Source organism: Anolis sagrei, chromosome 5, assembly GCF_037176765.1.
Source record: "Anolis sagrei isolate rAnoSag1 chromosome 5, rAnoSag1.mat, whole genome shotgun sequence".
NCBI classification, from domain to species: domain Eukaryota; kingdom Metazoa; phylum Chordata; class Lepidosauria; order Squamata; family Dactyloidae; genus Anolis; species Anolis sagrei.
Genome location: NC_090025.1, coordinates 164682868 through 164706082, shown reverse-complemented (window position 1 = coordinate 164706082; position 23215 = coordinate 164682868). Strand labels below are relative to the sequence as shown.

At 41.8% G+C, this 23215-nt stretch overlaps 1 protein-coding gene across 1 annotated transcript; it reads left to right on the top strand.

The window, feature by feature from the left end:
* On the top strand, window positions 1-22222 carry GALR3 (galanin receptor 3). Its single transcript, XM_060777017.2, has 3 exons — window positions 1-656; window positions 10788-11159; window positions 13739-22222. The coding sequence occupies exons 2-3, from the start codon at window positions 10810-10812 to the stop codon at window positions 14610-14612; spliced, it is 1224 nt and encodes a 407-aa protein (XP_060633000.1). The 5' UTR covers window positions 1-656; window positions 10788-10809; the 3' UTR covers window positions 14613-22222.
* The last annotated feature ends 993 nt before the right edge of the window (window positions 22223-23215 follow it).

Sequence of the window (23215 nt, the reverse complement as noted above, 5' to 3'; positions counted from 1 at the left end):
TTTTCCTAGCCATCAAATCGGTCTGCTTTATTCTTCAGATACAGCTCTAAAATGATTTTGTTGCCACTCTACATTCCTATGGAATATATGTAAAGCTCGTTATCTTCAACAGAGCCTTGTAAAATGGCCAGATGATAGGTGGTCAGGTACAGAGAAAGAGATAAGAGATTAGTAGATGATAGATAGATAGATAGATAGATAGATAGATAGATAGATAGATAGATAGAGATCTGTTTAAACAGATCTGGCCATAGCAGAGTTAATATGCAACCTCAAGTTTTAAAAAAAATCAAAAGATCAATAGGCTTGGCATTGCAAAAGCAGGAGAGGGGGAGCAGAAATCTAGAGAGTTGATAGAGAGAGGGAGATCAAGAGAGGAGAGGGAGAAGGAAGTAGCAAAACAGATGTTGGCTGGGGAGGGCGAGATGGAGAGATGCAGAGAAATGCGGAGAGAGAAGTAGCTAAAGGAAATGAAGCAGAGTCACAGTAGAGATCTGTGCAGCGCAACTTGCAGAGTTCCTCCTGCTTTCTTTCCCCTTGGTATTGGAGTCAAGCAGGGTAAGGGAGCTACTCATTGCTTCCCAGGCGTTGCTGCTGGATGGTGAAGAAGACCCGAAGGAGGCCAGGCAGTACCTTGCCCATCTCTTCCCTATCGAGTGAGTAGCACTGCCATTCATGGAGGTTTGTGTGTGGGAGAAAGAATGAAATGTGATGAAGTGGAGAGAAGGGTATTTTTTTCTAATGGGGTCCCAAAGGAAATTTGGAGAAGGAGATTAGAAGTCCTTCTCAGAGTTCTTACATTCAGTGGGCGATGAAATACAGTACAGTCTTGCTTATCCAACATAAATGGGCTGGCAGAATGTTGGATAAGCGACAATGTTGGATAATAAGGAGGGATTAAGAAAAAGCCTATTAAACGTCAAATTACGTTATGATTTTACATATTAAGGACCAAAACATCATTTTTTGCAACAAATCGACGGAAAAAGCAATAACATTCTGTAGTAATTACTGTATTTATGATTTTAGCACCAAAGCATTGCAATGTGGATCTGGGCAGGTGGCAAACTGCATTGGATAATATAGAACGTTGGATGAGCGAAGGTTAGATAAGCAAGACTCTACTGTAGTATGCAGAAGGAGAATTTCAGCAGGTGCAACTTTTCCTAGCACATTTCTAGGAAGCAAGGAGGGAGGAAAGAGTCCCCATTTGAGGCATGAAAAGTAAGGCATGTCATCTTCCAGTACGGAAAGAGATGGGACTCCCGAGAGGGACAATTAATATATGCCTGCACACCCCACTGGTTTGAAGAAAGCAGAAGCAGATTCAATGCAAGACACTCAGAACCAATCTGAGAAGCTGAAACAGAGAGACTGAAGAACAAGGATAGAAAACTGGACTTCCCCAGCAGAGTGAGTAGAAAGATAAGAGCTTGGGCATCTATTGAAAGAAAAGCACTGCATGGGGAGTAAATGTTGAATGCCAAAGGTATGTGACGTTTCAGTAGATTTCACTAATCTAGTAAGTAAACATTCATTGAATGTCTTTTGAGTCATTTTCCTACCTAAGGTGATCCTATCACAGAGTTTTCTTGGTGGGATTTGTTTCAAAGAGGTTTTCCATTACCTCCCTCTGAGGTTGAGAGAGTGTGACTTGCCCACAGTCACCCAGTGTGTTTCATGGCTGAGCAGGAATTCGAACCCTGCTCTCCAGAGTTATAATTTAGTGCTCAAACCACTACACCACGCTGGGTCCTCAGAGAACAAAGGTTGTTATCGATTTTAATAATATTACCTTTTAACATTAGCAAATTTCAAAATGCTATTAAAATCCATGTTAGGGCTGATGATAGACATTGGGTGGGTAGGTACTGGTGGATAAATAGCCCAGCTATTAGGCTCGATTGTTGCAGAAGATATATTTAATGTTTAATTTAAATTGTTTGTCATGTGTCTAATGTTTTCATCATATTGCTTTATCTCAGTGGTTCTCAACCTTCCTAATGCTGCAACCCCTTAATACAATTCCTCATTTTGTGGTGACCCCCAACCACAAATTTATTTTTGTTGCTACTTCATAACTATAATTTTACTACTGTTATGTACTGTAATGTAAATATTTGATATGCAGGATGTATTTTCACTCACTGGATGAAATTTGGCACAAATATCTAATATGCCTAAATATGAATAATAGTGAGGTTAGGGAAGTGATTGATTTTGTCATTTGGGAGTTGTAGTTACTGAGATTTATAGTTCACCTACAGTTAAAGAGCATTCTGAACTCCACCAACGATGGAATTGAACAAAACTTGGTACACAGAACTCCCATGACCAACAAAAAATACTGGAAGGGTCTGGTGGAAATTGACCTTGAGCTTGGGAGTTCACCTACATCCATAGAGCACTGTGGACTCAAACAATGATCGATCTGGACCAAACTTGGCACTCAGTATGCCCAAATGTGAACACTGATGGAGTTTGGGGAAAATAGACTTTTGGGAGTTGTAGTTTCTGGGATTTATAGTTCACCTACAATCAAAGAGCATTGTGAACCCAACCAGCAATAGAATTGGGCCAAACTTCCCACACATAAACCCCATGACCAAAAGGAAAATACTGTGTTTTCTGATGGTTTTTGGCAACCCCACTGACACCCCACCCGTGACCTCTCAGGGGTCCCAACCCCCAGGTTGAGAAATGCTGCTTTATCTGATATTGTCATTAACTTCTTTGACCCCAAAGACAAGAGGGAAAAGGCAGTATTCAAATATATTCAAAAGTATTCAAACACCTGTACATCCCTTTATTAGATCAACCAAAAGTCTATGAAAGCTTTTGAGCTGCCTAGATCTGTTCATCAACATCAAGATTAACATCAAGTCTCCCCCCCCCTTCCTTCCTCTTTCCCTCACTTTTGCTAATCTGTTGCTAATGAAAAGATTTTGAGGTTTTAAAAAACTAGCACTTCTTTTAGCAATCTTTTTTTTTTTTTTTGCCTAATAACAATATTAGACTAATATGGCTTTGGGAAATGTGTTATTTTATAGCTGCAGTCCTCCCCGTCCAGTGCCCAAGTTCCCTTGTGTGAAGATATCATTCTCTGTAGAGGCTGCTACCCACTGTTCATAGCCAAAAGCATATAGCCATGCCTCTGAATAAAAAATAATGTAGCACAGAGAACTGGTTCCTTTTGAAATTCTGATAGCACTCCAGAAAAAAAGCAAATAGAAAAAGAGCATGGCTCAAGAGGATTACACGACGAAAGAGCTGATCAAGGACTTTTGTCACTCATCAACAATCCTCATAGGTGTGGAAAGGCAATGGATCAAAACAGCCAATTCCCACTCAAGTAGTAATCTTTTTTACTATATTTCCTTCTTTTCCAAGACATAGATGCTGCTGACATTTTAGGCAGTGTAGGTCTGCTGACTGTGGTTGCCAGATCACAAGTCTCAGTTCTTATGGATTATCTCCAGGTGAAAGACAAGAGTGCAAATTCTCTAGTTCTGGGGGGCTCACCTCCAGACAAAAGGAAAGGGTTAGCGACAAATCTCCAGAGCAGTGACTTGTTATAGTTTGCAAGGGTTAATTAATTTCTGGCTGCAAATGAAAAGGTTCCAGGGATCAGTGTATTTACTTAGGCTCCTCTTTTCCTACCAGTTGTTGAAACACCAGGGCTCACCCTCCACTCTGCTCTGTATCCACATTCTAGCTAGAAACAAGGACACAAGATTCAATGTTTCTTATCCCATCTCCCTGAGTAGCTGAGACAAAATAATCCCCTCACTTTGATCCTGAGAACTGTACCATTCATTAGGATGTCTTTCTTAAATTTCTAAACAGGACAATGTGTTCCTCTCCCAGTCTGTATGTGTCCACTTGAATGACAAACTCTGAGCAATGACACATAATGACATCACCAAAGGCCTTCCTTATGTCTCAGGTTTTAGATCAGCGTTTCTCAACCTGGGGGAGTTTCAGAAGGATCACCAAAGGCCATCAGAAAACTTATATTTCTGATGATCTTAGGAACCCCTTTGGGTGAGAAGTCTGAAGATCTCTCGGTCTGTCCTCTTTTTCCTTTTTGTAAACAGATGGTGAATCCTCCCACCAAAAGCCATCCTCCACTGTGAACGGCCAGCCTCTGAGCTGGTTTCTCAGCCAAAGGGAGGACTGTTTCTGAGACTCCAAGCAGAAAGGGGAGAGCAGGTGTGCTTGGCACATGGCAGTGGTGCACGTGTGCGGGCAAGGGAGAGCGTGCAGGGCTGAAGGGTGGTTCAGTGTGGGAAGTTTGCCCAATTCGATTGTTGATGGGGTTCAGAATGGTCTTTGATTGTAGGTGAGCTATAAATCCCAGCAACAAAACTCCCAAATGTCAAGGTCTACTCCTCCAAATTCCACTATTGTTCACATTTGGGCATATTGAGTATTCATGCCAAGTTTGGTCGAGATCTATCATTGTTTGAGTCCACAGTGCTGTTTGGATGCAGGTGAACTACAATTCCAAAACTCAAGATCAGTGCCCTTCAAACCCTTCCAGTATTTTCTGTTGTTCATAAGAGTTCTGTGTGCAAACTTTAGTTCAAATCCATCACTGGTGGAGTCCAAAATGTTCTTTGATTGTAGGTAAACTATAAATCTCAGCAACTACAACTCCCAAATGGCAAAATCAACCCCCCCCCCCAACCCCACCAGTATTCAAATTTTGGTGTATCGGGTATTTGTGCCAAAGTGGGTCCAGTGAATGAAAATACATCCCGCATATCCGATATTTACATTACAATTCATAATAGTAACAAAATTACAGTTATGAAGTAGCAACGAAAATAATTTTATGGTTGGGGGTCACCACATCATGAGGAACTGTATGAAGGGGTCACGACATTAGAACGGTTGAGAAACACTGCTTTAGAGATTTGCTTTTAGAGAGAGGGAGAGAGAGAGAGAAATGCACAGCTTGGAAAACTTTGTGGATGACAACTTTGTTCCCTAAAATAAAATGCAATTCTCCAAGCTCGGGCAGGATAAATTTCCATAGAGACAGCTACTCCATTGCACCATTAATTAATCATCAAAATTATGGATGCAGTCTTTTCATCAGCAATTCTTCATGAAGCACTGTTCCCTCCTCCTGGCCTCTTGCTGGCAGGTTGGTCAAACACTGAGTCCTGACAAAGAAAGGTAGGGAAATTCTAATTTGTGAGAAGCAAGAGATTTAAGCGCTTTTGGAATGTCACAAAATAAAGAGGGTTAAGTGGTGCCTGGCTGGGACTCCCTCCAGAAGGGACCAGAGCCAGAGCCAGGGCTGAGGCTTGTGGCTACAAAAGAGAAAGAAGGAATCTTGAACCCGGACACCCAGAGTGACCTGGAGTTAATCCAGCCCCATGCGGTTGTAATCCGAACCACTTGCATCACAGAGAAGAAAAGACCGTTACTTCTCCTGATGTCATTGTTACATTAATGTACGCAATCATGAAAGCTAATGAATGTCACCATTAAGGCATACAATTTCACTGGATAAAGCTGATCAGGTCAAATTTACATCTGTGTTGATAAGTTAATCAACTTATCAACATGTTGTCGAAGACTTTCATGGCCCGAATCACTGGGTTGCTGTGAATTTTCCTGGCTGTACGGCCATGTTCCAGAAGCATTCTCTCCTAACATTTTGTCCACATTTAAAGCAGGTTGTGATTTCTGTTGGAAGCTAGACAAGTGAAGTTTATATACCTGTGGAATGTCCAGGATGGGAGAAAGAACTGTTGTGTGTTTGAGGCAAGTGTGAATGTTGCAATTGGCCAGCTTGGTTACCACTGAATAGCCTTGCAGCTTCAAAACCTGGCTGCTTCCTGCCTGGGGGAATCCTTTGTTGGAAAGTGATAGCTAGCCTTGACTGTTTCTTGTATGGAATTCCCCTGTTTTCTAGGTGTTGTTCTTTATTTACTGTCCTGAATTTAGAGGTTTTTTTACATGCTGGTAGCCAGATTTTGTTCATTTTCATGGTTTTCTCCTTTCTATTGAAATTGTCCACGTGCATGTGGATTTAAATGACTCCTCTGTGCAGTATGACATGGTGCTTGTTAGAGTGGTCCAGCATTTCTATGTTCTCAAATAATATGCTGTGTCCAGGTTGGTTCATCAGTTGCTCTGCTATGGATGACTTCTCTGGTTGAAGTAGTCTGCAGTGCATTTCATGTTCCTTGATTCGTGTTTGGGCAATGCTGCTGCGTTTGGTGGTCCCTATTTGTCCACAGCTGCATGGTACACGGTAGAGTCCTCCAGAGGTGAGAGGATCCCACTTGTCCTTTGCTAAACATATCATTTGTTGGATTTTCTTAGTGGGTCTGTAGATAGTGTGCATGTTGTGTTTCTTCATCAGCTTGATGGATCAGGACCAGCTAACATTTCCCAACAAAGGATTCCCCCAGGCAGGAATCAGCCAGGCTTTGAAGCTGCAAGGCTATTTGATGCTAATCAAGCTGGCCAGTTGCAACATTCACTTTGCCAGAAACAGACAAGAGTTTTTTCTCACACCCTGGATATTCCACAGATATATAAACCTCACTTGCCTAGTTTCCAACGGACCTCACAACCTCTGAGGATGCCTGCCATAGATGTGGGCCAAACATCAGGGGAGAATGCTTCTGGAACATGGTCATACAGCCCAGAAAACTCACAGCGACCCAAATTGTCAACACTTTTCTAGGCAGGGTTGCATTTCTTCTTCTTCTTCCTTTGCCTGTAATAGCAGTTAAAGAAAAGGAACTTTTTTGGCTGACGATGCCTTTCCTACTACCTGTGTCACTGCTAATGAAGAAGCTTTCCCTGCTTTCAGTGTTTGTGTCTTGAATCTGCTAAAGGCAAAGGAACCAGCCAGTGAGAACAAAAGTGCAGTGGTCATTTGACATGTAACCTTGTTCTTTTCCTACTTCTAATTGCATTCATCACATCCATTGTGGCATCCAATGTTGTGAATACCCTTCCAGTATGATTGCTTCCAATCTAGATAAACACATCTAAAAACAACTTAGGAATTTAACAATGCATAAGGTTATTTTGGATACTCACCACACACACATACATTTCTAACTGCCTGACCTTCAGCTACACCCTCTTTCTTTCCTTGAATGAGCAATGATCACATGTACATTCATGCAAAGCAAAGCATCAGCTTTACCCACCAAACAGCATGTAAAATACCAAGCCAGTATACCATTCTCATAATAAAAAGGTGTACAAATTTTCCATCTTAAAGATCAGGCTGGACTCTACTAATTAGTCCCATCTAGAGTAGACCTGTTGAATCGATTTTATGCAATAAGTCGAGATGTAGAAAAACGCCATTAATTGAATTGGTTTAATCTCATCAGGATAGAAAAGAATTCGTGCTATACAGAGGAAAAATTGTATCTGTCAATGTCGGAGATACAGTTAACCCTCATGAAATCTGTAAGATTGTGACAAACATTAGAGATACAGCATCTTTGGCAAATAGGCCTAATTCTGTTAATTTAATCTACCTGTTCAATGTTTCAGAGTTTACATCTTTCAAAGTGAGAATAAACTGTATTGTCGAAGGCTTTCATGGCCGGAATCACTGGGTTGTTGTAGGTTTTTTCGGGCTATATGGCCATGACTCAAATCTTCGTGGCAATTGAAAGACTCTTGGCCATTGCTCTAGCCCAGTGTTTCTCAACCTTCCTAATGCCGCGGCCCCTTAGTACAGTTTCTCATGTTGTGGTGACTCCCAACCATAAAATTATTTTTGTTGCTACTTCATAACCGTAATTTTGATAATGTTATGCATCATAATATCTGATATGCAGGATGCATTTTCATTCACTGGACAAAATTTGGCACAGATACCTGATACGCCCAAATTTGAATACTGGAGGGGTAGGGGGAGTTTGATTTTGTCATTTGGGAGTTGTAGTTGCTGGGATTTCTAGTTCACCTACAATCAAAGAGCATTCTGAACTCCACCAACAATGGAATTGAACCAAACTTACAATCAAAAAGCATTCCAAACTCCCCCAACAATAGAATTAAACTAATCTTGGGAGTTGTAATTGCTGAGATTTATAGTTCACCTACAAAGAGCATTCTGAACTCCACCAATGATGGAATTGAACCAAACTTGGCACACAGAATTCCCAACAAAAAATACTGGAAGGGTTTGATGTGAATTGACCTTGAGTTTTGGAGTTGTAGTTCACCTACATCCAGAGAGCACTGTGGACTCAAACAATGATGGTTCTGGACCAAACTTGGCACTAATATTCAATATGCCCAAAGGTGAACACTAGTGGAGTTTAGGGGGAAATAGACTTTGACATTTGGGAGTTATAGTTGCTGGGATTCATAGTTCGCCTATAATCAAAGACCATTGTGGACCCTGCCAATGATAAAATTGGGCCAAACTTCCCACACAGAACCCTCATGACCAACAGAAAATACTGTGTTTTCTGATGGTCTTTGGCAACCCCTCTGACACCCACCTCACGACCCCCCCCCCCCAGGGGTCCCAACCCCCAGGTTGTTAATTGCTGCTCTAGGCATAGAATCAATATATTTCACTCAATTGTACTTCTCCTTGCTTTTACTTTCCTTTTCCTTGATCGTTCTGCATGCATTATTGCTAGTTTGCTTTTTTGTACAGCTATGACACCTTATATATTTATCTGGTCTTATAATATGTCTTTCTTTCCCCAAAATATGACTCAAGGTAATTTGGTAAAAGGGGAATATTAATATTTACTACCTGGATTGATGAAGTACCATTTATATATGTGGCACAAAAACCCATGGATTGCAGAGGCAATTATTTTAATTAAAATAGCAGCTTCTTTTGAACCCTGCTGGTTGTTCGAATCCAGGGAGCGGGGGAGCTCCCATCTGTCAGCTCCAGCTTCCCGTGCGAGGACATGAGAGAAGCCTCAGGCCCAGTTCTATTTCTACTAAAGACTCAGTTCTTTACGATTAAGAAGGAGCCCCCAGTGGTGCAATGGGTTAAACCCTTGAGCCAGCAGGACCGCTGACTGAAAGGTTAGAGGTTCAAATCCGGGGAGTGGGATGAGCTTCCATCTGTCAGCTACAGCTTCTCATGCAAGGACATGAGAGAAGCCTCCCACAAGATGCTAAAACACCCTGGGCAACGTCCTTGCAGACAGACAATTCTCTCACACCAGAAGTTTTCAGTTTCTCAAGTTGCTCATGACATGAAAAAAGAACTCGGTTGGCCATTTAAACCTTATAAATTGCCCTCCTGATTTTGAGCAAGTTTGGAATCTTGCTGGCATAGTTCCTACTAGCATTGAAGTTGCTCCCCTACTATTTTTCAACAAATTCCCCAAAGCCAGGGGTTGCAGCAAGTTCAGAACAGATGCTCAGGTAGGAACTGACTTCTGTATCTTCTGTTCTCTGCAGTGTGCTTCTAGATGCTCAGAATATAATCAGCCCTAGCTAGTGTTGTATTTTGTTCAGATGCTGGCAGAAGTTGGTTGTTTTGTTAAATCAGGAGTGAATGCAATTTTTCCACTTGCTTGTTAGAACTGTGGCTGAAGAATATAGATTCAGGTTCTTAAACATGACAGTCAGTCAGCATTATTTCTATGCCATTATCAATGTACATCACTGTTTACAGAACACAATAAATCAGGAAGAAAAACTGAATTATTGTTTTTTGAAACTACAGTTGTCAGACTCTTCCAGCAAGGATGGCCACCATGCTGGCAAAGAGATTTGATCGTAATGCTCTAATGGGCTCATGTAGAGCAATACGGTCCTTCAAATAGCCTAGACCAAAGTCACCCAGCACTTCAAATTGTGTACAGAAACAGACAAACAGCCTGTGGAGCTGAGTTGTTGTAGGTTTTTTAGGCTGCATTCTCTCTTGACTTTTCGCCTGCATCTATGGCAGGCATCCTCAGAGGTTGTGAGGTCTGTTGGAAACTAGGAAAATTGGGTTTATATATATGTGGAAAGTCCAGGGTGGGAGAAAGAACTCTTGTCTGTTTGAAGTAGGTTGGATGTTTCAAATGGTCACCTTGCTTAGCATTTGATGGCCTGACAACTTTTAGGTATGACTTGTTACTGCCTGGGGGAATCCTTTGTTGAGAGGTGATTAGCTGTTCCTAATTTTTTCTTGTCGGGGTTTGAGTTTATTTACTGTTATAATTTTAGAGTTTTTTTAGTACTGGTAGCCAGATTTTGTTCATTTTCATGGTTTCCTCCTTTCTGTTGAAATTGTCCACATGCTTGTGGATTTCAGTGGCTTCTCTGTGTAGCCTGACATGGTAGTTGTTAGAGTAGTCCAACTTTTCTATATTCTCAAATAATATACTGTGTTCAGGTTGGTTCATCAGGTGCTCTGCTATTGCTGACTTCTCTGGTTGAAGTAATCTGCAGTTCCTTTCATGTTCCTTGATTCATGTTGGGCAATGCTGTGTTTGGTGGTCCCTATGTAGACTTGTCCATAGCTGCATGGTATATGGTAGACTCCTGCAGAGGTGAGAGCATCACTTTAACACCATGGATCAATGCTATGGCAGCATAGGAGTTGTAATTTTCCTTATTATTCAGACATGTGCTGTTTTATTTTAATGGTATAATATCCATAAGAATGCATCACATTGAATGTCATCACCAGAGATGCCCTCCTGTGACATCACTAGGGCCTGCCTCCTATGATGTCACACGGTGTGACCCAGGTTTTGGAAGTGAAATCTTAGATCTTGGGGTAATCCTGACCTAACAATACTAGTAACCACTTCTTATTTTGTCAGGCCCCTTCTCTCCAATGGGGAGATGCCAGACAGCTGGAATGCATCTACAGACAGCTTGGAAGCACGAGCCGCAGGCATCATTGTGCCAGTGGTCTTCTCCCTCATCTTCCTCGTGGGCACTATAGGGAATGGCCTGGTGCTTGCCGTGCTGCTCCGCAATGGGCAGGTGAAATATAACACTACCAACCTCTTCATCCTCAACCTGGCTGTGGCGGACCTCTGCTTCATACTCTTCTGCGTCCCTTTCCAGGCCACCATCTACACCTTGGATGGATGGCTCTTTGGTGCCTTTGGGTGCAAGGCAGTACATTTCTTCATCTACCTCACCATGTATGCCAGCAGTTTTACCTTGGCAGCTGTTTCTGTAGACAGGTAAGTCTTCTCCTGTTATTGTCCACATTTGGCGGGGAACAATCCTGAATAATCCTCTGTAGTCCCACTTTTTCAACTGCTTTTAAAATGTCCCAGTTTCTTTCTTCTCCCACTTCCCCCTTTGTCCTTGGGTGACTTCAGTTGCTGCAGACAGACTTTATTTAAACCTTGATACAAAAGGAAAGAAGATGGCAGTGTGGGAAGGGTTCAGCAGATACTGCCTCTTCTTCTCTCCCTCTGTGGACAAGGCAGTGGCAATTGGGATGGATAGGAGAATAATTCCTCTGCTTTTGGACTTCAGCAGGATAGGTCTGTGTCTTCAAGACCGGGGCAGTGGCAGTTGTGACAGAGAGACATTTCACTGTCTGCTAGGCCTAGACATATGGAACAGGCCACCATGCCCTGGGCAGTGGCAGTTAGGATAGATGGGAGGCCGTTTCATCTGCTGCTGCGGTTAGGCATGGTGAAGCTGTGCCTGCCTCTTTTCTCACACTGAAGACAAGGCAGTGGCAGCTGGAACAGGGGGAAGGACTTTTCATCCGCTGCTGGGCTTGTGTATGATGGAGTTGTGCCTGCCTCTTTTCTGACAGATAAGGCAGGGCATTGGCAGCTGGATCAGGGTGAAGGGCTTTTCATCCGCTGCTGGGCTTATGTATGATGGAGCTGTGGCTGCCACTTTTCTCACATTGAAGCCAGTACAGTGGCAGCTGGATCGGGGGGAAGAGCTTTTCATCTACTGCTGGGCTTATGTATGATGGAACTGTGGCTGCCTCTTTTCTCCCTTCAAGGCCAGGGCAGTCCTTGCACCTCATTTTCCTATTTGTTCCACCGCCTCTCTTTTGTCTTCTGCTTCTAACTCCATCCTGCTCCCATGGCACATTCTGTATTTCTTTCTTCCTCTGCTTATATTTTCTGAAACATTATCACTTTTATTCTTTTTTCATATTTTCCCTTCCCTTTCACCTTAGTAAGCCTGTCCTAATTAGCAGCTCCTTCTACATCCTCGATGCGGCATTAATATATTCCTGTTAAAACATACATATTCTTAGTTCAGGTTGGATTTTTAAAAAATTGTCAAGCATATCAGTTTCCTCATTCAGTATGCCTCCTGCTAACTTTGGAAAACAGCCCATTCTATATCCCATCCTATGGGAATTATGTAAACCAAGTTCAAATTTCCATAAATTGTTGGCAGACCAAAGCTTGGATCTTTTTTTGGCACTTTAACAAAATGTATGCAGTATTCTCATCTATATAGCTTTCTGTAGGTGGTATAGGAGTCCGCGATGGTGCAATGGGTTAAACCCTTGTGCCGGCAGGACTAAAGACTGACAGGTAAGAGGTTTGAATTTGGGGAGAGTGCAGATGAGCTCCCTCTGTCAGCTTCAGCTCCCCATTCAGGGACATGAGAGAAGCCTCCCACAAGGATGGTAGAACATCAAACATCCAGGCATCCCCTGGGCAACATGTTTGCAGATAGCCAATTCTCTCACATCAGGAGCGACTTGCAGTTTCTCAAGTCGCTCCTGACACTTAGAAAAGTATGTGTTTCAGAATATGCAGTATTTTGTCTTTGCAACTGAGGACAATTCATATTCAATTTTTTCACTGTGCTGAAAAACAAATATTTTTGTGCAGTTACTGACCACTATTCATAAATCCTAAAGAGCTTTGGAAAATTATTCAACAAGCAAAAGCAGGGACTTTTTGGTCACAAAAAAAATGTTGCCACAGTTTGGATTTTAATGTGAATTTGGAAGGCATTTATGATTGTGGTAGTGGTACCAGGACTGTAAATGTGAATAGTGTGGCGGAATGAAAATCACATGTAGTTCATGTTTTTACCAGTCCACACACTGTCTTCCCAGAGAAAGAAAATATGCCAGGCAGATGATTGAGAAAAACAAGGAGTTTGCTCTTTGTAATGCAGAGCATCATATATACAATCATGTGAACAGTTGCATTGGCTCACACAATGTCCTTTGAGAGAGATTCAAATGGTCTTTAGATGTCCATGTGGAAGATCTTCTTCCAGCAGCTCATGAAGCAAGAACACAGTCTTTCTGCTAGTTCCTGCACAGCTAAAACCGAAAAATGTAACTGTTGCCAAAACTCCCAAGCTCAGCTAGCCTCTTGAGTGTAGCCCAACCAATCAGCTTCGTGCTTTGAATTTTCAGTTAACACACTCACCTACTGATTTTTTTACGTGCCCTTACAAATAGGACACAGTTATTCTTCCTAGTCCAGTTTACAGCACCATAGCTAACAGGATGCTAAACTCTAGTTTGTGTATGTGCAGATTTCCACAATTCTTATGCAAAACCCACTTATATTTATGTGCTGAACAATGTCTTAAACACTTTGGGGTGTGTGAATATTTAATGAAAATTGTCCAAAGCTCTCACCACTGTATTATTCTTCCTAACTGGGTTTGGGAAGACCAGAATAGTATTTCCAACTTTAGACTTGAGTGAAGCCGTGGGAAAACCATGATGAAGGGAGAAAAAGATAGATGTTTGGCAGAGTGTATGTGTCAGACAACCTTGATGTCTTACATTACAATGTATCCCTGTTTCTAGGTATTTGGCTATTCGATATCCTCTGAAATCCCGAGATCTCCGTACCTCTCGCAATGCAGCTCTGGCCATTTTCATGATTTGGACGCTGTCACTGCTTTTTGCAGGACCATATCTCAGCTACTTTCAGATAGTCCAGTATCAAAAGGTGCCCATCTGTGTTCCTATTTGGGAGGATCAGCGCCGCAAGATTTTGGACATTCTCACCTTTGTATTTGGCTATGTCCTCCCTGTCGTTGTGGTCAGCCTGGCTTATGCTAGGACCATTAAATTCCTGTGGACTGCTGTAGACCCCATTGAGAGGATCTCTGAATCTCGTAAAGCCAAGCGCAGGGTCACCAAGATGATCATTGCGGTGGCTGTCCTCTTCTGCCTGTGCTGGCTGCCTCATCACCTAGTGATCTTGTGCTTTTGGTTTGGCTACTTTCCCTTCAACCGGGCCACCTACGCCTGCCGCTTGGCTTCTCATTGCCTGTCCTATGCCAATTCCTGTCTCAACCCCATTGTCTATGCTCTGATCTCCAAGCACTTTCGCAAGCGGTTCAAGCAGGTCTTCACCTGCCTTCTTGTCCAAGACAAGAACAGGAAGAAGAGAGGTGGAAACAAGGTCCACGTGGCCAACGTCACCAATGGTTTAGTCAACCATACTGCTGGCTTTTATGGAGGGAACACTGAAGTAACCCAACTGCATGAGGAAAACATCAGATGCTATCAGGGCCTGTTGCTGAAAGAGGCCGAAGAGGTTCTTCCTGAAGCATGGTCCCATCAGATACAAGACACTGCTATCTCTGAACAGAGAGGGCTAATGGTTGATGAAGGTTCTGGAACAACTGATAAGAACTCACAGGTAGTGACAATACCACAAGGAGAACTGTAACTTTCTAAATATCGATGACAGATTATATAAATAGATGGACATTTCTGTTGAGCATGACAACCCTATTCTCAGACTAGGTCCTGCTATTAAGACAAATGTCTCAGGCAACAGATTCATGGAGCCAATGGTTGTAGTTCCTCAAAGATCTCCAGGCGTTCCTCTCTTGGGAAGCAGAGAACAATGCATGTCTTATGGCTTTCATTGACCCCCTTGAAATAGCCTAATGCCTCAGGTGTGGTGCAGGATGCCATTCCATTCGCTCAATCTGATTCTATAAATGGGATGGGGAAAAGGATGCTTTCTTGTCCTTTCACTCAGGTACCCTCCACATCAGGCTACATGCTAATGGGAAATAGGCTCTTTCCTGAGACACCCAAATGACCTATGATTCCTCAATGAGAATGTCACCTTTTTCCAGTGGAATTTTCATTTTCACAGTTCCAGTTATGTCCTCTTCTTACAGATATGACCCCAGAAACTACAGATAATTTATTATTTACTTACAAATGAAATTTCTAAATAGGTGCCACATACTGCTGCTGATATGAAGGGTCAATGTGTGTGTGTGTGTGTGAACAGAAGTGGTTGTGGGTGAACGTGTTGACTCTGCCCCTATCTAACATGATAAGAACAAGGTACCAAGAACCTGCCACTCAAGAGCCTACATTTTGATCTTGTCAAGAGTTTGTAATCTTGTAAGCTTTTTATCTTGTAAATACTGTAAAAAATATTTTGAGGGGGGCAAATTGGGCTGGTGGCACTGTATGAATTTGTAATAACATATTATGGGGAGAGGGAGGGTGGGGAAATGTCAGCAGGTTGGCAATAGTGAGTGGAGAAATGTTCATTTTGCCGTCTAATTGCAACAGAGAGTGAATGTCAACATTCTGAAATAATCTATCCCCCCCTTTCTTAAAAAATGTATTGTTCTTCTATATTGTGAACCATTTGAGTTCTAATTTTGGTGGGAAAGAAAGATTATGACATTATTATTATTATTATTATTATTATTATTATTATTATTATTTGAAACACAACAAGATTAGTACACAGCAAACAAGGTCACTATGCTGGCTGTTATACTGGATCACGCATCGGACACTTCCCAAGTGTCTAGGACTGTGTGATATATTAGCAAATAATGCATATTATTATTATTATTATTATTATTATTATTACTATTATTATTTGATACATAACAAGATTAGTACACAGCAAACAAGATCACTCTGGTGGCTTTTGTAGGGTGACCTTTTACAGCTGACAGGTGGTGATTTTGTCAGCACTGATTGTTTTCAAGTGAAGGTCAAGGTCCTGAGGCACTGCGCCCAGTGTACCGATCCCCACAGGGACCTCCTTGACTGGCTTGTGCCAGAGTCTTTGCAGTTCAAGCTTTAAATCCTCGTATCGTGTAAGCTTTTCCAGTTGCTTATCGTCAATTCTGCTGTTGCCTGGGATTGAACATCATTATTATTATTTACTGAAAAGGAGAAAAAACAATTGGGGACTCCTAATAAAATGTTGCTGTAGTTTTGGAATACTCCCACCATACTGTAAGGCACTCAGATTCATCTCTGACAACAAACTCTAGACCAGTGATTTCCAACCTGTGGTCTATGGACCACAAGTGGTCCGCAAGAACTAAAATATGGTCCTCAGCCTCACTGTTACTACCTTGTTGCAGTCAGTACGACTGATCTCGCGAAACCCCTGCTGAGGCTTACTAAGTATAGTTTTCTGTGGACAACCATATGGCAACTACTGAATGGCATATGTTCTGTATCAGAAACTAAGACCTAATCTTCCAATTTCTTGACTGCAGTCTTCACCTTGATTAACAATTGAGCTAATTATTCCCTAATAGGGTATCTATGGTCTTATGATATTGGCAGAATTCTCCTTTAGCATCACATCTCACATTAATTGGGACTGATCTACACTTCCACATAATGCATTAATTGCATTGAACTTCATTATATGGGTCTACACCAGGTATGGGCAAACTTGGGCCCTCCAGGTGTTTTGGACTTTCCTTTTCCCTTTCATCCTCAGCTGAGGAGGAAAAGGAAGGGGGCTGAGGCTGTTAGGAATGGTAGGAGTTGAAGTCCAAACCACTTGGAGGGCCCAAGTTGGCCCATGCCTGCTCTAGATGTTGCAGCAGGATCACTGCTGACACTGTAAACATTTGTGCAGCCAGAAAGATTGTATAAAAACTAGCTATTACATAATGGAAAACAAATTGAATTAATCATCTGTACATTGAGCTGCAGCAGGGAGCAGTAGGTGGGGATAGATTTTTGCCATCATTAGAGCTCCCAGCTAGTTAATATTGATTTTGCAATTACACTAAACTGAGTCTTAAACAGACTAGAGAAAATTGCTCTTGCTGAGTAGGAATGCAACATACACTGGATGGAAAGGCAGAAAAAGAGAGAGGAAGGTATCGATTGGAAAGTGTGGTGAAGATGGAGTAAAGGGAGGGTCTGGTATGGTCAGGAGAGTTTGGAAAAATCTTTGTGGACAAAGTTGGTCTTAGGAAAGGGCTAAAAGGTAAAGGTAAAGGTTTCCCCTTGACATTCAATCTAGTGGTGTCTGACTCTGTGGGATGGTATGCATCTCCATTTCTAAGCGAAAAGCCGGCGTTGTCCATAGACACCTCCAAGGTCATATGGCCGATGTGACTGCATGGAGCGCCATTATCTTCCCGCTGGAGCGGTACCTATTGATCTCACATTTTCCATGTTTTCGAACTGTTAGGTTCGCAGAAGCTGGGGCTATCAATGGGAGCTCATCCTGTCCTGCAGATTCGTACTGTCGACCTTCTGGTCAGCAAGTTTTGCTGCTTAGCTATTTAACCTGCTGTGCTACTGTGGCTCCAGAAAAGGGCTAGAAGGAGGGGAAAATTAGCATAACAAATAAGGAGGCAATCTGAACTTTAGAAGTATTGGGGGGGGGGGGTAGGGAATGGACTACATTCCCCAGAATCTCTTACCCCGCAAAGCCATTGGTCATATTAGCCAAGGAAGTTTTGGGAGCTGTGAGGACTGGAAAGGTAGAATTTCCAAATGTTGGTGAGATAGAGACATAGAAGCTGTACTTTTGAATACTAAATAGCTGCTGATCACTTGTAAATCTTGTCCTGCAGCAATTAGCATTCGTAAAGAGAGAATTCAGAAGAAATGTGATGGAGAGACATACCTTCAAGGCACCTGGGCAGACAGATATACCAGCTGGGTCAAAAGCTTAATATTCAATGAGAGTCTTGTTCATGTCTCAGTCCCCATATGACCAAAATGGATTGACCTCTGTCTGCATTGAGATCCCTCCTAACCAACTGAACAACAACAGAAAAAACATCTGATACAAAATGTAGACCTTTGACTCAATGCCATCACTTTTCATTTCTTCTGCATGATTTTTTAAAATATATTTTGTGAGTTGAAGAGGAAACCAACAGAGCTTCAAAAGCACACATGAAGTGTTTTGTGCATTCTGGCTGACCAATAATGTCACACCGTAACATTATTTTCGTTGCTACTTCATAGCTGCAATTTGCTACTGTTGTGAATCGTAATGTAAATATCTGATATGCAGGATGTATTTTCAGTCACTGGACCAAATTTGGCACAAATACCCGATACACCCAAATTTAAATACTGGTGAGGTTTGGGGGGAGGGAGGGGGTGATTTTGTCATTTGGGAATTGTAGTTGCTGCGATTTATAGTTAACCTGCAATCAAAGAGCATTCTGAACTGCACCAACGATGGAATTAACCAAACTTGGCACATAGCACTCCCATGACCAACAGAAAATACTGCAAGGGTTTTGTGGGCATTGACCTTGATTTTTGAAGTTGTAGTTTACCTACATCCAGAGGACACTGTGGACTCAAACAATGATGGATCAGGACCAACCTTGGCACAAATCCTCAATATCCCCAAATGTGAACACTGATGGAGTTTGGGGGAAATAAAACTTGACATTTGGGAATTGTAGTTACTGGGATTTATAGTTCACCTACAATCAAAGAGCAGTCTGAACCCCAGCAATGATAGAATTGGACCAAACTTCCCACACAGAACCCCCATGACCAAGAGAAAATACTGTGTTTTCTGATGGTTTTTGGCAACCCCTCTGACACCCCCTTGCAACCCCCCCCCCCACAGGGGTCCCAACCCCCAGGTTGAGAAATGCTGATGTAGAGAGTAATAGATATCTCTTTGATTTTGGAACTTCTCAATTGGCATTCCCAAGCCATCCTAGCTATGAGCAATGGAAATTCCCCCCTGCTATTGATAAGAGCGATGGTTGCCTTAAGAATTTCTCTAGAAATTCTAGAGAAACTCTTAATTTCTGAGTTGCCTTCGAACTGATATGGGTGGGATAAAAGTGACATAAATAAATAACTTGTATTGTTAAGGAGTCATGGTGGTGCAATGGGTTAAACCCTTGTGCTGACTAAACTGCTGATCTGAAGACCTGAAAGTTGGCATTTCACATCTGCAGATGAGGTGAGCTCCCATTTGTCAGCCCCAGCTTCCCATGCAGGGACATGAGTGAATCCTCCCACAGGATGGTAACGCATCCGGGTGTCCCCTGGGCAATGTCCTTGCAGACGGCCAATTCTCTCACATCAAAAGCAACTTGCAGTATATTCTCAAGTTGGTTCAGACATGATAAAAAAAACTTGTATTGTGTCTTTCAACCACCCGAAGGTCCTGGTCTTACAGAAGAACTTTTAAATGCCAAATAACTACTGTTCATATGCAACTCTTTTTTCTGCAAAGGTTTGAGGAAACTTTTACTGGCCTTTAAAAAACCACCAATTTCCAAAGGTTTGCTTCTTACAGAGAAAGGAAACAAATGGAACCATTGAGTTGGAAGAGACCACAGTCCAACCCCTTGCCATGTGGCATTCACAAGAGAAGTGCGCAAGTAGAAGTGCATATCCATTCTCATCCCTCAGCCAAAACCTTTCACAACCTGACATATTGTTCTTTATATGTATTGATCTCAGGCTATTTTTGTGTGAAGAAAGCTTTTAACATTACAATCCACCTGGCTTCACAGCAGATATTCTTGCAGTATTCACTCTTTTCAAGCTTTTGCAATAAGAACTTCAGCTAACAATTTACCTGAAGAATTTTAGCAGCCCTTTTTAGAACATTTCTGTTGGATTAGGTCTTTGGCACACTGTACTTGGAAGGGCCATAAATCCCAGATTATTTCTTCCTTGCATGTCAGGACAAATAATGACAATAGTTTTCTCTCCACAGTGTTGTGTTGTTGGAGGCTTTCATGGCTGGAATCACTGGGTTGCTGTGAGTTTTCCTCACAACCTCTGAGGATGCCTGCCATAGATGTGGGTGAAACGTCAGGAAAGAATGCTTCTGCAACATGGCCATACAGCCTGGAAAACTCACAGCAACCCAGTATTCTCTTTGCATTCCAAAAATTGTAGAGGAATCATTCTGTGGAGAAAACCACATGACTCATTGTGCACAGAAAGCATTTTGTGTACTGAAAACCCATTTTCTGCTTTGAAAATAAGTTTGTATTCCCTCTCTCCCCAAAACAGACATTTTTCTCTGTAGCATAATTCCTCCACAATAATTCTGGACATTCAAATACCAGGAAAGAAAACGGCACAAAACTCTCAATTAAGGATTATTCATTTACTATTTTCAACTTCAGAAGGTTTTTGTAAAATTGATGGTGAAAAGAACCATGAGCTCCCTTCAGCTACTCATAGAGAAAGCAGGATATTTGAGTGGTAAATATATTTTATTAGTCTTTTGGTAGCATTTCTTTTAGATTTCACTGCATACGACACCATTAGAAATCTATTTTCTGAGGCATTTAAAATAAATATCAAAATGCATTTGTGTTTTGTTCTTTGACCGCAGTTGCCAAAATAGAACTGACTTGCTTGCTCTGCTAAGCCTTAGAAAACATGTTAATTGATCATTTTCGTAATAGTAATACAATAGTCTTGAAAACTTGCTGCTTCATTTGACCTTTTAATCTCCCCTTGCTTTTCATGTTTCAGTTCCAGACATGTTTCCTTGTTTCCTTGTTTGGGCAATATTTTGGAGCCCCCAGTGGCGCAGTAGGCTAAACCATTGAGCTGCTGAGCTTGTTGACTGAAAGGTCGCAGGTTCGAATCTGGGGAGCAGCGTGAGTTTCCGCTGTCAGCCCCAGCTTCTGCCAACCTAGCAGTTCGAAAATATGCAAATGTGAGTAAATCAATAGGTACCGCTCTGGTGGGAAGGTAACAGCATTCAGTGCAGTCATACTGGTTTGGGTTTTTTTAGTCCTCTAAAAGCCCCCGGGCTAAAGCACTCAACTGCTGAACTTGCTAACCAAAAGGTCAGTAGTTTGAATCTAGGGACCAGGGTGAGCTCCCACTGTTAGACCCAGCTTCTGCCAACCTAGCAATGCAAAAACATGTAAATATGAGTAGATCAATAGGTACCACTTCTGCAGGAAGGTAATGATGTTCCATTTAGTCATGCTGGCCACATGACCTTGGAGGTGTCTAAGGACAACGCTGGCTCTTTGGCTTAGAAATGGAGATGAGCACCAACCACCAGAGTTGGATATGACTGGACTTAACATCAGGGGACAACCTTTACCTTTTCCTTCCTTGTTTGGGATCAATAAGAAAGGAGTGGAAATTGTGAAGCTAGTTGGAGAAACACTTTCTTATTGCTGATTTGCTATTTTCCTGAGTTTGTATATATTTCTTAACCATATCTAACCACAATTGTTGCATAATGTTTGTTTGTTGTATTTAAACAGCTCTGGAAAAGCGAAAGAGCTTTGAAACAGGAAAGAACCATTAACTATCTAACTGCTATGACCTGTATTATTTATTCTAAATATGTATTTTGAATTTTATCACATTTATTATAGATGCTCTGGTTTGATCCCTAAATGTTTGCTGCATAATTTGTTTTGGCTGTCTCAACTATGTATAATTGAATGTCTTGCAGTGTTTCCTATAATAAACATTTTTTTTATTCAGGCTCTTCTCCAGATAGCAATTTCCCCCTGTTTTAAATGCAATGATATTCACACAGCCCTGTCCTATTTGTATGTTTATTTTTAAGCCTCACTAAGAAAGCATACAGGGTATTTGGGTATGGATCCGTTTTTATGATGTTTTAGTCAGAATTTGGGGGGGAAAGTCATTACGGTAATTACTTTCCTAAGTAATCGATGATCCCCAGGGTGAACTGTTGACTATTAACTTGCTGTTGTGAAAGCTTATTAAATAGTAGTTAAACACTGATTACTGCGTTCTCCCAATTTTGTTATATTTCCAATGCTTTTGCAGTAAATTGTTTTAATTCAGTGCTTGACTGTCTTTTTAAAATTGTTCTCCAGTTTTATAAGTGAATGGGCTGTACAGTATTCTGTTTTAATTCACATTGTAAGCTGCCTTAGGTCCTGTAATGGGAGAAAGGTGCTGCGTAAAAGAAATGAACAAATAAACAAACTTGCTTCATAACTTGTCTAATGCCATAAATATCCCTATATACTTTAACCACAGTGGCTGTGGCTCTTAATGAGACAATGCAGCCTGAGCCCTGCCACATGCACAACGGAGGACCTTCTTACAGCAACACCAGAGCACTCGAAGTGGTCAGCTTCTGGTCAAAGGAAATTTAGTATATGCCAAGTTTTTAACTTTGTTTGTGGTTTTTCTGTACATTATAACTGTATTCTCACTTTGCTTCTGACACGATAAATTTGCTTCTGACTTTAACAAAATGCATCTTCATCTATTGGGCATAATATGTGAGAATTTTCTTTGTCCTCTAGGCAATTTTATGCTATGCTTCTGATGGAAACTACAGAGGATACCTCTCCAGGAATTTTCTAGGTCTTCTAGCCCAACACTATGGTAACATCTAGCAGCACTTTTTCCCCCTCATTTATGTGGTACGTTCAGAAACATATTTGCCACAGCTCATTCTGTAGTTATATTTGTGCACTAGACTTTATTGGAAATAGGCTCACTCACTCTCTCCCTGCCAGATATAATGAAGAAGAATGATTCAGACTGGAGAAAATTTACCCAGTGCTGGCTGGCTTGTGATTCTAACCTTCCTGCTGCTGCCTCACTGTTATTAGAAACTGGAATGAAAAAAAGTCATTGCAGAAAGTGATTTGTTTGCTTAGCAAGAGGCTCCAAGGCAGAATTTCAAAACCTCCTTCATATCTAAGACCACTTCTACACTGGTCATATGATGCAGTTTCAAGCCAACTCAAGGCCACAAAGTCCACAAAATGCACACCTCCAATGAGCTAGCTTACTTAGGCGATCCCTCGTCGTCCGACTAAAATTGTCCCCCAAGGTCGGTGTACTGGTGGTGGGTACGTAGGTGACTGTGGAGCCCTATTCTTGATCTGCATGTTCTCCCGCAGTGAGGGCATTGGTTTCCAGATGGAAGGTGGTCCCGGTCGGGGTAGGCTTGACGCGCCTTCCTCTTAGCACATTTCTTTCTTTCGTCTTCCATTCGTGCCTCTTCAAATTCTACAGCACTGCTGGTCACATCTGATCTCCAGCTGGAGTGCTCAAGGGCCAGGGCTTCCC